General features: G+C 54.3%; 1 protein-coding gene across 20 annotated transcripts in view; it reads right to left on the bottom strand.

The window, feature by feature from the left end:
* Positions 1–10821: 10821 nt before the first annotated feature.
* DYSF (dysferlin) overlaps positions 10822–13900 on the bottom strand; it is a 204696-nt gene continuing 201617 nt past the window's right edge. For all 20 annotated transcript variants that reach the window (XM_044261346.1, XM_044261353.1, XM_044261350.1 and 17 more), the window contains one exon: positions 10822–11085. In XM_044261346.1, coding sequence (XP_044117281.1) covers positions 11047–11085 — 39 coding nt within the window. In that variant the 3' untranslated portion in view covers positions 10822–11046. The remainder of the gene's footprint in view (positions 11086–13900) is intronic.

The following is a 13900-nucleotide window of genomic DNA, read 5'->3' as shown; positions in this document are numbered from 1 at the left end:
GAGGCCACCACCGGGGCGGGATGGGGCTGGGGGGAGCACAAAGGTGAAGACATCGTACATCCCCTGAACGGCTTAGCTTAAGGTAGGAGAAGGAAATGTAAAATATTTAAACAAGGAGCTTCTAACATGTGCCACATTCTCTGTTCCTGTCCTCTGGACCTCAGGGTAGCCCTCCAAGAAGAGCTGTGATGATTCCACATCTGAAGGGGGGACAGAACTGCCCCAGGCTGCACAGCTGGTGGAGAGGGAAGCCAGAGGGGTGAGCGGCAAGTTCAGGCTCACCCAAATAACCACAGGGACGGTCAGCCAGGGGTGGTGAGGGCCCCGGAGGGAGACACAAGGCATGAAAGCAAGGACTCTGAGCCTGCCCCCCTGGAAAAATCAGAGGCAGCCTCATGAAGGAGACAAGGGAGATCTGTCACAGTTGGTGATGCTCAGCCGGGCTTCCTCGTCCAGACTGTACCTACACTCCCATCCCAAGAGGCAGGGTCCTCACCTGACACCCTCCCTCAACACCCCCCCCCCCCCGCACCTCACAGCATTTCTGCGGAGCTCTCTGGAGAAACAGCAGCCTACAGACTCTCAGACTTTCCCCTTAGGGCAGGTGATCCTGAGCTCCCAGTCCTGTGTATTCATTTCCTCTACCAGCCCTCCCCACCCCACCCCTACCCACCACAGGGCTTTGTGGGCAGCCTGGAAGCCCAGAAATCTCCTTCTTCCATAAGCAGCGCTGTTTGTGGACAGCTGTAGGGAAAACCTCGTTTTCCCAGTAAATCCTCTCTCTTCAGTCTTCCCAGTGATTCAGCCTTTGCAGCTGTCCTAAAGAAGGAGTCCCTGTCCTAAAGAAGGAATCAGGGACCCACCCACACAGCCCAGTCCCCTGTCCTGACCTCTGGCATCCAGAGGTATCTTACCCCACCTCATAGCTCAAGGCCTGCTTAGACACTTGGAAATATCCTCCCAGAATGGCCAGTGAAAAGGCCTGTGGACAAGATGTTTCAAAAGAAAAGAGAAAAAAAAGGAAACTACCTAAAAGTCCATCAATAGGGACCTGGCTAAGTAGGCTATGGCTTATCCAAATGACAGACTATTATGGAGCCAGAAACCATGTTATAGGGGCACACTCAGTGATGTGGATGGAGAGTCACAGCACCGTGGTTGCAAGCCACAGTGTATAGTGAGATCATATTCTTTAAAAATCCTAACATATATTTCACACTCACATGGAAAATTCTAGAAATACCTATGTGCCAACAGTGGTTCTTTCTGAGTAATGGGATTAGTGGCTGTTTTATACTCTTCCTGTTGCTGACTGTTTTCTCAAATTTCTATAATGAACATATAATACTTTTGTAATAAGACAAAAACCAATAAAAGCTATTTTTAAAAAGAAAATAAATAGTCACCCTTGCCCATCTGGAAATAGCGTGTTGCCCGAATCCCCAGCAAGGGTTAGCGTGGGCAGTGAGGAGTGTGAACACTGGAAGCATTTCCCCAAGTGGTCAAGCATGGGAAAGAAGACAGCCAAGGAGGCTCTGTGCCACACTTAGCCTAGCCTAGAGTGGGTGAGGGCACCCACTTCATTCCTAGCAAGGGCAACACAGGGAGGGATAGGAATGAACTGGATGATACTTGCTGAGACACTGCTTTCCCTGGTCCAGAAGAGCTGAAGATGAGCTATATAAGAGATGTTAGGCGACTCCCAAGCAGGGAACAGTCTGACCAGACGAGCAAGCCAAAGTCCTTCCAGCCTCAGGGCCTTTGCACTTGCTGTACACTCTGCCTGGAACGCTCTCACTCAGGTTTTGCATGGCTCACTCTCTCACTTCGACCAGGTTCTACTCTGATGTCAATATTTTCAGAGGGCTTCTCCCCAGACTCTATGGAAAAAGGCCATTCCCCATCCATTGTCACTTTTATTTCCTCCCCCTGCTTTATTTTTCCTTCTCACATTCCCTTCTTACTACTTGCAGTTGTTTATTTACTGGGAGCTTTTACCAGGGCAAGAGTTCTGAGATTAGAGAAGTGCCTGGGCAGACTTCGCAGTGCTGAAGTTACCTCCCTAAACACCAAACATGGAACATCGAACATCATCCCTCCTTGATTCCCATGGCGACCCCACTGGGGGCCAGGCTCTGGGTTGGGCTGAAAGTCACCAGCTGTGAGCTATGAGACTGGGGTTTGTCAAGGGAGGGCCTAGGCCTGCAGAGGGCAGAGGAGGGAGCACGGAAAGAGCGAGCACTCTGAGTCAACATGGCCAGACTTGCCTTTCACAGCAGCCCTGTGGCCTGAGTGAGTCTCGGTTTGCTGGTCTCTAAAATGGGGCTCAAAATAGCTACTTCTCACAGGTGAGGATCAAAGGTGACAATGTGCCTTGTGTATCAGCTGACTTGCAGCTGGCACTCAGTAGTCAACGGCTACCCCTCTGCCCAGCCTCCAGCTTCATCCTCACCCCTGAGCTGAGGCCAGGGAAAAGCTGGGGCTTCCGCACCCCACTGGGAACAGGAGAGGAGAGCTGCTATGGGGAAGAGCCCATCCTCGGTACAGCAGGCCTGAGAGCCTGGCCAGGTGGGAGGTGAGTCCCAGGCATCTGAGTCAGTCTGGCTGAATACAGAAGGTAGCCTCCCCACCCAGTGGTCCTTGTGGCAGGGACCCCGGCTCCTAAGTCTGGCACTGACTGACCGGGGGTTGACACAGTCAGCCTTCCCTCTCCCTCTGTCTCTGTCTCTGTCTCACACATACACACACACACCACATACATAAACACACACACATCCTTGGCTGCCTGGCCTCACTCCCCAGCCTTCTCCTCCTTTCTCTGTAGTGGAAGTGTTCCCTCAGGCCCATTTTTCTCATTCTTCTGGCAGCCTGATCCTGACTGTGAAAATCCAGCTCTCCCTGGCCAGGCCTGGGTTATGTAAGAGGCCCCAGAAGCCCCGGGGGAGGGGCAGACATAGCCCCCACCTCTAGTGGGGGAGGGGCGAGGGCAAAGCTCAGCTCAGGGCCATGAGACCATTCCTACCTCCCTGCTCCCTCCCAGCCTCAAATCCCCTTCCTACCCACTCGCACACAATTTATGGAAAATCCAGTCTCCCCCAGTTCGCCCATCCTCTTTCGAAACCAGCCTCACCTGACCTTCTTCAGGAATTCTCATGGAATCTAACACCCCCAATTCCTCACATCCCTGCAATCCTCGAGAGTAATTCAATTCCCCTACCGGGCCGCTTGTCTCTAGAAGAGTAAGAGGAGAAGCCCACTGTCACAGGGGATCACCCCTCAGTCTGAGAAAGGAGGCGCTTCATTCCTAGCATGGTGCAGACAAGAAGTCCCAAATGTCCCACACCCCGAAGAAAGGGTCTCCCCGAAGGAAGGGTCTCCCCAATGCTGTTCACATTTCCCCCCGCCCCAGGAGGCTTCTCGAGGGACATTCCTGGGCTCCCCTACCTCCAGCCATGCTGGCCAGCTAATCCCCCTGACGGTGTGGGTCCGAGGGAAGTGGGTCCAGCTCCAAGGAGCAGACCCCCATTAATGGAGCTCAGAAAGGAGCGTGTAAACTAAAATGCCAGTGTAGAAGTATCCCGTGGATGACTTGGGTCCCAGGGGCACCTTCTACACACAAATAGCATCAGAGGTTTGCCCGGGAAGGGAAAGGGAGAAGGATAAAGTCAATGCTTCATAGTCTTGGGGACCAGAAAGCCTGGCCATGGGGCTGCCTCACCACGTCTCTCTTCCCTAGATATAGCGAAGGCAGGTTATCTGAGACTCACACTTTTCTCCCTAGATTGGTGAACACGCGCTCCCTGAAGGCTTGCCAGGCCCTGGGACAGGTCACCTCATCGGGGAACCTTTGCCAGCCTATGCTCTGGTCCCGCATGCAGTCATTTCCTAGTTCAGCTCTGAGGGCAGCTCGATTTCCGCCGGGGCTCCATTCTTGGATGGCACCTTGCTGCTGCCCCAAGGTTCGATCCGTGTGGGGGATCCAGAAATGACGGCAACTCTTTCCTGGATCCGGGACAGCAGGGAAGGGAAATGAGGGTGTGGATCAAGAAGGGTCCCCTGCCCTGCCCCATTTTCCAGGCTCAGCCACGTACTTACTTGTCCCCTCATTTCAGTAGCTGGCAGAAAGTCATAATTGAATTTGCAGTAGGGCTGAGAATGAAAAAAGAAAACCCTTTACATGTCTGGGATTAATTTATCCCTGATGATGGCCACATTCACACGCTCCTTTCTGCTTAGGTTTCCAGAGCATTCTGGCTGACGATGTGAAACACACACACATACGGAGAGAAAGCATGTGTGCCCTGAGTGCACACTGGGAGTGTGCATGAGCCTGCGTTCGTGACTTCGTCTGAGAGCGCTGGGCTTCCTGGGTGGGTCTGAGCATCATGGATGCAGCTCTCTGCTGGAATGAGTCCATATGGAGCAGAGGGAATGCTCTAGAGTGCACGTCTGTAAGCATGCCCAGTCTGGCCATTTGTGGGCAACTCTCCGCCAGCTCACCCAAAGCCCCAGTAGAGTAACAGAGGCCATGCTGCTTGGCTATGAAAGGAAAGCCTGGACATGGTGGCCGAGACAGGATGGTGTGATGGATGCCACATGTCTTCTCCGACTCCCTGCCCTCATTCTGATAGCAGCAACCCCAACCCCCCGCTCCCCGGGCCCTGGGCAGAGAAATGGGGTCACCATCACCCCCACACTGGAGGAGCCCCCCAGAGAGGGGAGCCCTCTCTCACCTGCCATGTCTTCTTCTTGGATGTTCTCCCTCCTACCCAGCACCAGGTCACCCCAGAGCTCCTTTTCAAAATAAACGGAGCCCTCGCTCTGTGTCGGGCACGAGGCATCATCTCGGGCAGTCCCCGCCATGCCCAGGGAAGGAAAGGTTTCCATCGTTCCGTATTTCAGATGAGAAAATAGGGGCCTGGGGTAAAATGACGTGTCCAAGGTCACAGGGCTAAGTGGGGGAGAAAGGGTTTGAACGGCCTTGTGCCTGATTCTAAAAGCCCACTCTGGCGATGGGGATGAAGGAGGGCACTGGTTGTGACGAGCACCAGGGCTGTATGGAAGTGCTAAGTCATTATATTGTACACCTGAAACTAATACTACCCTGTACAGTAACTAACTGGAAATGTAAATAAAAACTTAAAAATTTTTAAAAAATAGCAAAAGCCACACTGTAGTAAAATCTCTTTTGACCAGGAATTTATCAGACTGGGAATCCTTTCACAGACAGAAGAAGCCTTTTGGTCCTCAAAGCTCTGTTCCCAGACTATGTCTTCCAGATGAGTTTGGGTCTCCTCAGTGAGAGCGCTCACAGGACAGACCTCTCTGCATTCCCATTTCCAGGGAGACCCAAAAGGGGTGCCCTCCTGGGGTTTCACACGGTATTATCCTTCTACCTTCCCTGTGCTAAAAGGTCTCTTGACAACTTCTTCCTGTTCTCTGGGTAGTGAACCTGGGTAGTAAAAGGGCTCCATTTTGGAAAAGGAGAGGAAAATGTAGATTACAAAGAAATAAACACAGCAACATTACTCATCATAAATGCGAGTGATTTCTTGGTGGATTTTGGTCTTTTATCTCACCCTTGGTTCTTGGTCAAGTTCTTTTTGAAAAGATCCCAGAACATCTCTGCTGAAGCCAGCAGTAAAGGGAAGAGTTTCCTACATAGGCCTGAGCCAGCAGAGGGATGGAGTGGACCCAGGAGGCTGGGGTAGGGGCACAGGTGAGCTCCCAAGGAGCCGCCTAGTGATCCCCAGTGTCTGCAGGAGGAAGGGGCAGCCAGGCTCCAGTCCCAGACTGATCATGGAAACATGGAGAACCAACCAGTGCCCCCAACTCCAGCACCCCCAAACACACACAAGCCAGCCCTGTAGAGTGAAAGGACATGGGCCCAGGGTTATCTATGGAATCCACAATGAACTACTGGATTATGAGAGAAATGTGACATGGGGCTTCCCCAATTTGACTGGAGAGGACCAACACAGGGGGCTTGTCTCTCTCTTCCTCCCTTTCTGTTTTCCAACAAATAAGCCTGGGATCCAGTGGTAGGGCAGAAGGAGTGGCTCTGGCCCCTGGTGGAATGACAAGCCAGCTGAGGACACGCTCTAGCAACTGGGTGAGGGGCAAGTCTCTTTCCTGTCCCCACTGCCACAGTCTTTTGGCTCGTCTGTCTCTGCCTCTGGCCTCACCATGGATCTGTCTCTCCCTACATCTGTCTCATCTGTTGTCTGTCTTTTACACACACACACACACACACACACACACACACACACACCATGGAAAACTGAGACCAAAACAAAGGCAGAGAAACGGTATGAAACTCACACCGGGCCAAGCCACAGGGAATAAGAACTGCAGCGGGTTGTCCCCGAGGAAGGGAAGGCACGGCAGGGAGCGGAAAAAGAGGGAGAGGGAAGCCCCCGCTTGTCCCCTCAGCTCAGCCGCCACGTAAGGACCCACATGTCAGGCTGAACTTGGCCCTTCCCTGGTTCTCCTCTGCAAGCAGGAAACGTTTCCTGGGCTATCCCTGTGTCCCTGTCAGGGGGTGCCCACCTGTCTCCTCTGGAAATCCCATAATCCTACATTTATGAAACACGTGGAGAGGGATTGACACACGTTTGGGTTCCCTGGAGGTGGAGGCAAATGGGGAGGGGGGGCGTGGGCCCCGGAGCAGGCCAGGACTGTGCTTACAGCTCTTTCTGTCTGTCCAACCTCCCCGTCACCCTTCCTGGGCTGTCCAGCCCGGGGAAAGGAGCAGAAAACGGTGTGTGCGTGTATGTGTGCATGAACACACACACATGTGTGCACACAGATACACAGAACACCTCTCTCCAAAACACCCTCAGAGAAAAATAAAGGCAGGAAGCCGAGCATTCTGGATACAGAGGGCTTATCAAGTTTTACTGAACCATTTTTTAACAGATGAGAGTCATTCTCCACCTTGCAACAAGAACCGTTCTCAAACGTTGAGAACTAACTGAATGTCAGAACATAAAAATCGATTTTGAAATGACTCCGAGGGCCTGGCTATTTAAAGAGAACTTTCCATAAAAAGCTCAGTAAGGTCCCTTCTGCAAAGGAAGCGGGCTTCTCATTTAGGGCTGTGAGGGGAGTTCAGCCCTGGAGGCACAGACTAAGGGTGAGGGAGGCTGAGAGAATCCAATCCCTTGCCCGGTTTTCTGCGGTGGCTGTGCCCCAGAGCCTGTCAGGGGACACATGCCAGAGGAAGGGCCGGGCAGAGACCAGAGTGAAGGGCAGAGGCCTGGTATGCACATGGCTCAGCTCTGCAGAGCAGAGGGAAAGGCGGCAAATGACACAAGACAGGCAAGCAAGGCGTGGTCTCTGGGGGAACCCTCTGCCAGGATGGTTGCCCGCCCTCCTGAGGATGGAGGACAACAGGCCGGGTTCAGTTCCACTGCTCGTGGACAGTGGGTCACGGAGCAGAGAGGAAGAGGACCCAAGGAACCATGCTTGGGTTTCTACGGTGCCAGTCCTGGTGGCCTGACCACAAGGGGAGGTGGTGGGAATGAGAAGAGAGGTCACTGAATTCAAAATTTGAGAGCCAGAATCTGGGATTTGGGGATGTCTTGGCTAAGGGGGAAGGAAGAAGTAAGATTCAGCACCAGGGATCAAGCGTGTGGAGGGAACAACGGAGCAGGAGCTGTTTTTGTGGGTTGGAGTACGGAGATGCTGAGTGGGAGGTCTCCAACTTGCGGTATCCCTGAGTTACCCTCGGGAGAGGCCGCATGGGGAAGACGGTGGATGACAGTGGCTACAGCACGGGGCAGAAAGGGGGTGGACGTAGGACCATTGAAGCCACAGGGACCCATGAGGTTGCCCAGGAGGTGTGCAGTGGGAGAAGAGCAGGTGGCCAGGGGCAAGAGCCTGGGGAGCACTGTAGACCGACAGAGGATGGCTAGAAAGAGAGGAGGAGGAGCGGACCACAGCGATGTCATGGAAGCCCATGACAAGCCCAAGACAAGCATCTCATGAAGCAGAGGAACATTCGGTGCTGCCGGCTGCACTGAGAGGCTAGAAGGCTAAGTGGTCACAGCTTCAACAACCGGGGCTCAAGGGGGCCCCAGTGTGAATGAGAAAAAGGTGCCCCTTCCCCAAGGTAGTTGACATCTATGAGAAAACTATTGTAACACACTGATTTTATTAGAACAAAACACTTTACTGCCATCTGTAGGAAAATTGTTATAATAAATAATAAATGTATGACGTCTTAGATGTGGTGCCTGCACGGGGGAGCCCTGGTTGTTGGCAGTGCAGTAAAAGAGTGTTCAGCAGAGCACGAAATTTGCCAGCGAGCACGCCACAAGCTGTGGGCAGCACACTACACAATCAAAGATGGCTTCAACAACAAGGAATTTATGATCCTGTGTAACAAGACGGCGAAGCGTTGGGGCAGTTCCAGAGTGGGTCCTTTCTCAACAGCTTCATGGAGAACCAGGTCCTTGCCATCCTCTGTGTGCTGGCTTACTTCCTCGGGCTGGTCCCCTCGTGGTTACAAGATGCCTGCCATAGTGCCGGTCATTACATTTTTCCACAAAAATGATCCAAAGGCAGAAGATGAAGATGTGCCTCTTTCCATGTCCTCTGTCATGGGGCGTAAAGTTTCCTAGAAACTTTCCCAGCTGCTTCACCCCCCAACTCCCATAACCACCACTACCACCATCACCTTCTCCTCAGGTCTCACTGGTCATAAACAAGTCACCTGCATGTCCTTAAACCAATCGCTGGCAAGGGGAATGGCGGCACTGGGATAGGTTTGATCTAAGAAGACCCCTCCCTCTAAGGCCGGGGGGCGGAGCTTCTCCCAGAGCACTGGGCCCTGGGGAAAGCAGAACGGCACCAGCATTCTTTCAGTAAGGAGGAAGGGAGAGGAGTGAGCCACAGGCATAAAGTCAGACCACAGTGGGTGGAGGAGTGAGGGTGAGTGTAGACAGGGAGACACAAACTCAGATGATGCTTTCTAGAACTTTGTGAAGGGAGGAGAGACACCATCACTGCAGGGAGACACAGAGGGCAGGAAGGGTATTGTCACTGTGCACTAAACGTGTCTGGACTTTCTTGCCCAAAGCTGACTTCATGAACGGTACCAGCAGTCAGAAAGCCAGACAACTGAGCTTTATCCCAGTTGGAAGTATCTCCTCCTGCACCCCATCCCACCCCCGGCCCCAGACAGTTGCTCCCCCAAGGCCTATCAAGTCTAATTTTCAGTATCTCTAGAATCTACTCTCTCCTTCTGGAGTTTCTCAACAGCAACAGGAACAGCAGTTTGGACTAGATAATTATTTGGAGAGGCGCGGGCTGCTACACCTTGAAGGATTTTAGCAGCTGCCAGATACCAGGAGCACCCTCAGCCCACCCCCGCCCCACTCGCCAGCCAAGACAATCAAAGACATTTCTGGGGGCTGCCAAATAGGCCTTGTGGGGTACAGCTGCCCCTGGCTGAGAACCACTGCTCGGGACCCACATGAAAATCCTTATAGATCTTTGAACTCATTTCTGGCTTCAGCGAGTCTTCACATACTCTGTTCCATTTCCTTTCCCACTCTCTGCTCTTGACCCTGTAACCCCTGCTCACTCATCAGTGCATTATAATCGCTGATCTGTCTGTCTTCCTCTCTGACTCAGTGGTGAGATGTGGGAAGGTAGGAACCATCTTTATAAACCAACATTCAACTTAATCGACACTGTATCTCTAGAGCCTAGCACTTTGCCTGGTACACACACACACACACACACACTTCTTTAATGAATGAAGGAAGGAAAAGCATGAATGAATTAATGAGTGAATGACTCCTGTCTGCCTTTCAGATCTTCCCCAGCTGGATATTGAGGGCCATTTCCAGCCTGAACCTCTCCTGAAAAGAGAATCACTCTCTGAAGCATAGTTCATCCAAAAGGGTCCAGGACAGCAGCCCTGTGCCATTTACCCCAGTCTGCCCATCTGGTGAGACAAGGCAGGTCCTCAGTCTGGGTCCCAGAGTGCAGCGAAGAGCCAAGTGCCCTGGAAGGATCACACTGGGGCCTTGGGGCCTGAGCCAGGGAAGCAGGCTCACAGCAGGAAATAGGAGAAGCCCTCCTGGGGAACAGGAGAGAAGGCGGCCAGCGCTGTGCTCCAGAGTTCCAGCCCCTCGGGCGAGAGAAGCAGAGGCCTCTATTTTGGAAACACTATGTTTTCATGCTCTTTGCTTTTCCTCTAAGTATGTTCCTGCTGCCCCCGTAGAATAAGCCTGATCTCTGCAGGAGAACACAGACCCATACTCATGCTAAATTTCAGACCATGAGAAAAAGGTGTATTTGTGCAGACCAGATCTTTAAGCAGGGTAAGGAAGCAGAACAAGAGAGTCACAAGAAATCCTAAAATTGTGGGGGATAAGGTCACAGCCAAAAGTCCAGGAGCCCTCCTTGCCTGGAGAGTTTCTGGCCCAACCCTTTCACGGTGCTCCCCTTGGATAAAGTGGACCCTCTTCCTGGGCAAGATCAAAGAAAGCAGAAGGTATAGTAACCTCCCACCTAAGCAAACACAGCCTGGGAAAGGAAGAGAAGTCTAAGAGAGGAGGGGGAGTGGGAAGGGGAATGTCCTGGAGAACTAGAACATGCTGGGTCTTTAGGCAGACCAGACACCAAGCCTCAAAGCCCACTCACCCCGACCAGGCTTGTCAAAAGATAAAGTTCCATTCGGGTTGCTGAGCTAGAGGTGGCCCCCCACTCTCTGCCCCCGCCCGCCCCGGCCAGGCAGCCAGACACAGCTGTCTTCTACACAGTCACACCTCACTCAGGTATTACAGGGACACACAGCCAACACAGCCCCATGGTTCAAACTGCTTTATACTGAAATACATATGGGCTGATCCAAAAAGGGTTGGGTTGGGGGCGAAAGAAATGATGAAAGGCAGGTGATCCCAAGACTCGACGTCACCAACTCTTGGAGCGCGTGCCCGTCTGTTTACACCCCAGCAGGCGGGTCAGGCCCGGAGGTCCGGAGGAGCTCAGCTAAGCCCAATGGAGAAGGAGGCCAGTCGTGGGCCAGAGTCCTCAGCTGAAGGGTTTCACCAGCTTCATGGCAGCGTAGTTCTGGAGGGAGGGGAGAGGCAGGGACACGTGATGACAGCTGCTGGGCAGGGGACAGCAGGCCGGGGTAGGGGGGAGGCAAGAGCTGGGAAAGGAGGCTCACCCACTCAGCCACCCACCCACACCTTACCCTCACCACCTCCCACACCTCCCTCAGCTCAACACTCCTCTTCCTGGGGCTCTCGCCAACCACACACGCCCACACCCTCCTGAAGCTCTGCTCGCACCCGCCCACCTGGAGCCGTGGCTGCCTGAATGGCTCTGACTGCTCCCCCACCAACCCAAGGCCACCTTCTATGCCCCAGCCACCTGCCAAAGGGCAGGCCTGCCCTAGCCTCCTCCATCAGACAGGTGGCCCGAAGGCATGGCTATGATTCTCCCCAGCCCCTCCCATACACCCTCACATGGGAACCCACATGGGCTCATTGGCTACCACACTCCCATCCAGCCAACAAAAGGAGACGGCTGAGGGGTGGGCTGTGTGGGGATGACCCACCGTGCAGGTCAGCCCCAGAGATGGGTCACCCCTGATTAAGTCCTGCCAGCTGCAGGACTGACAGGAATCTCCCCTCCCCACTCCTGCCCCCACAAAAACCATGAAAACACATACAACACAACACAAGGCTCCTAATTGGGACAGTATGTTCCCCAGCGCCGGCCCAGGGAAAGCCAACTCTGGAAACAAAGCTGCCGCTCCTTCCCCGCCAGATCGCCTCCTGCCTCCCCACGCTGGCCCTGCTCCCGGCTGGCTCGGGCGTGGGGGGGGCCTGGGGGGAATCAGACAGGCTGCCCTCCATGTCCCCCTCCCAGGGCACTTTCCAAGAGGGTGGGAAGTTAGGCCAGCTGGAGGGGAGCAGCCCTCACTTTGGGCCCCTCTCTGTCAGATCCTCGGCCCCCAAGGCCTAAAAGCCAGGTGAGGGTCTGGGACCCACCCAGTGATCAGGTGACTCGGCTAGAGGGGTGCAGGATTTGCCCAGGTGCTAGCAAAGACCTACACAAACAAGGTCTATAGCCTCAGGCCTCTACTGTCCCTCTCGCCCTGGACCCCTCACCTAGAATCTGGCCCTCACAGGCAGCTCCGGGAGAGGGAAGGCAGAGTTGGTAGCTTAAAGAGGACAATTTCCAGCAGGACTCAAGGATAGTGATGCCACAGTTGGAGGACAAGACAAGGGAGAGGCTCTGAGCAGGGCTGTTGGACAAAGGGCTCCTGTGGCCCTACTCACGGGGCCTGGGGCTAAGGCGGCCCCAGAGAGGGGGAAGGACCACAGGCTGGCAGGAACTGGAAATCTTCCCTCCCTCTCCTGGCCATGGAGCAAGCCCTCCTTCCCTGGGTCCCTGAAGGTCTGGCCTGCCACCCAAGCGCCTGGCAGGGCAGGGCCCCGCTGGCCACAGGCAGGAGTTAGTCACAGAATGGGCAGTGGTGACACTTGGGACCGGCCCCTGCCCTCCCCTTGGCTCTGATGGAAAGCACCCCCAGGAAAGGCAAAAGAGCTCCTCTAACCACAGTGCTAGTCACAGCAGGTCAGAGCTGTCCTAGCCCGGCTCCCTCCTCATGTGGACAGGAGAGCCGTGCCAAGGTCACAGAGGAAGTCCCTGGCAGAGCCAGAGCTGAGCCAACGTCTGACTCCAAGCCCAGAGCTCTGTCCTGCACCGACTCACAGAGCTCACCATGGCCCGAGCAGCTTCTCCTCCACAGCCCAGGAATCGGCATTCCAAACCAGCTCCCTGGTCCCACTGCTGCTGCCCTTCCGACCACCTGCCTCCTTGTGAAGCAAAGATCTGAGCCAGCTCTCCTCTCCCTAAACTCCCCTGGCCAGAGCCTCAGGATGGAGCCCCAAACGGTACCCTGTCCCTGGTTCACGTGAACCGCTTTGCTGTGCCTCCCGGGGAACCACACTCCGCAGTGACGCAGAGCTCGTCACGCTCTCCCTCATGCTCACAGCACTCCCTCACCTCCCAGACACACACTCTGGGCTTCACGAAGCCCTCATCTGAATGGAGTGGCAGCCCAATGTACCCAAAAGGAGAGGAGGAGAGCCCGAGTCCTGAGCTGAGGCTGTCACATGACTCGTGAGCTTCCATGGGCCTGTGTCAGTGATTCTGGGATTTTGTCTTCCTTTGCTTCCAGAAGCCCCCACCCCAAACCGCACATTTCTTGTATGGCCCTATAACCTGGACCCTCCCCTGGACCACAGCCAGAGTCAGCCAACTGGCCATGACTCCTTCCAGAACATGTTTCAGATGGCGCTCCAGGTGATTGCAGCTGGCAGAGAGGGCCTGGCCTGTAGCCGGACACATCAGCCATCCCGGCTCCAGACCCTCCTTTCTCATTTATGGCCCAGAGTGTAGCTGGGGCCTGGACGGCCAGGCCCGCCTGTGCACCTGCTGTTCCTCAGTCCATGATATGAAGGACTGAAGGGGAGGGCTTTGGGTTTTAACTGTCTTCCCGGTAGGAGATGTGTGCTGCCCATGTAAGGCCTCGCCAACCACAGTGGGAGAGAGTTCTCTATCTTCCTCCTCCTCCTGGAGAATTCGCAAAGCAAAGAGGACGCAGACATGGAACTGTAACTCCCAGAGTGGACTCCACTATGGGGACCATGCCCTTGGCCGCAGCCTGGTGCTGAGCTGGACTGAGGCCCACGGCGGCAGGAACCCAGGACCAGGAGCTGGGCAGGTTCCTGGGCAGCCCTGAGCCAGCCCCTTCCCTTCACTGGGTTTCCGTTTCTTTGCCATTAGAATCCGGTGACATGGGGTTGATCATGCCATTCTCTCTACCTTTACATCAATTTGAAATTCCTATATGAGAAAGGTTTTTTAA

This window comes from Neovison vison, chromosome 8 (assembly GCF_020171115.1).
Source record: "Neovison vison isolate M4711 chromosome 8, ASM_NN_V1, whole genome shotgun sequence".
In the NCBI taxonomy this organism is placed as follows: Eukaryota; Metazoa; Chordata; class Mammalia; order Carnivora; family Mustelidae; genus Neogale; species Neogale vison.
This window is presented reverse-complemented; position numbering and strand designations above follow the sequence as displayed.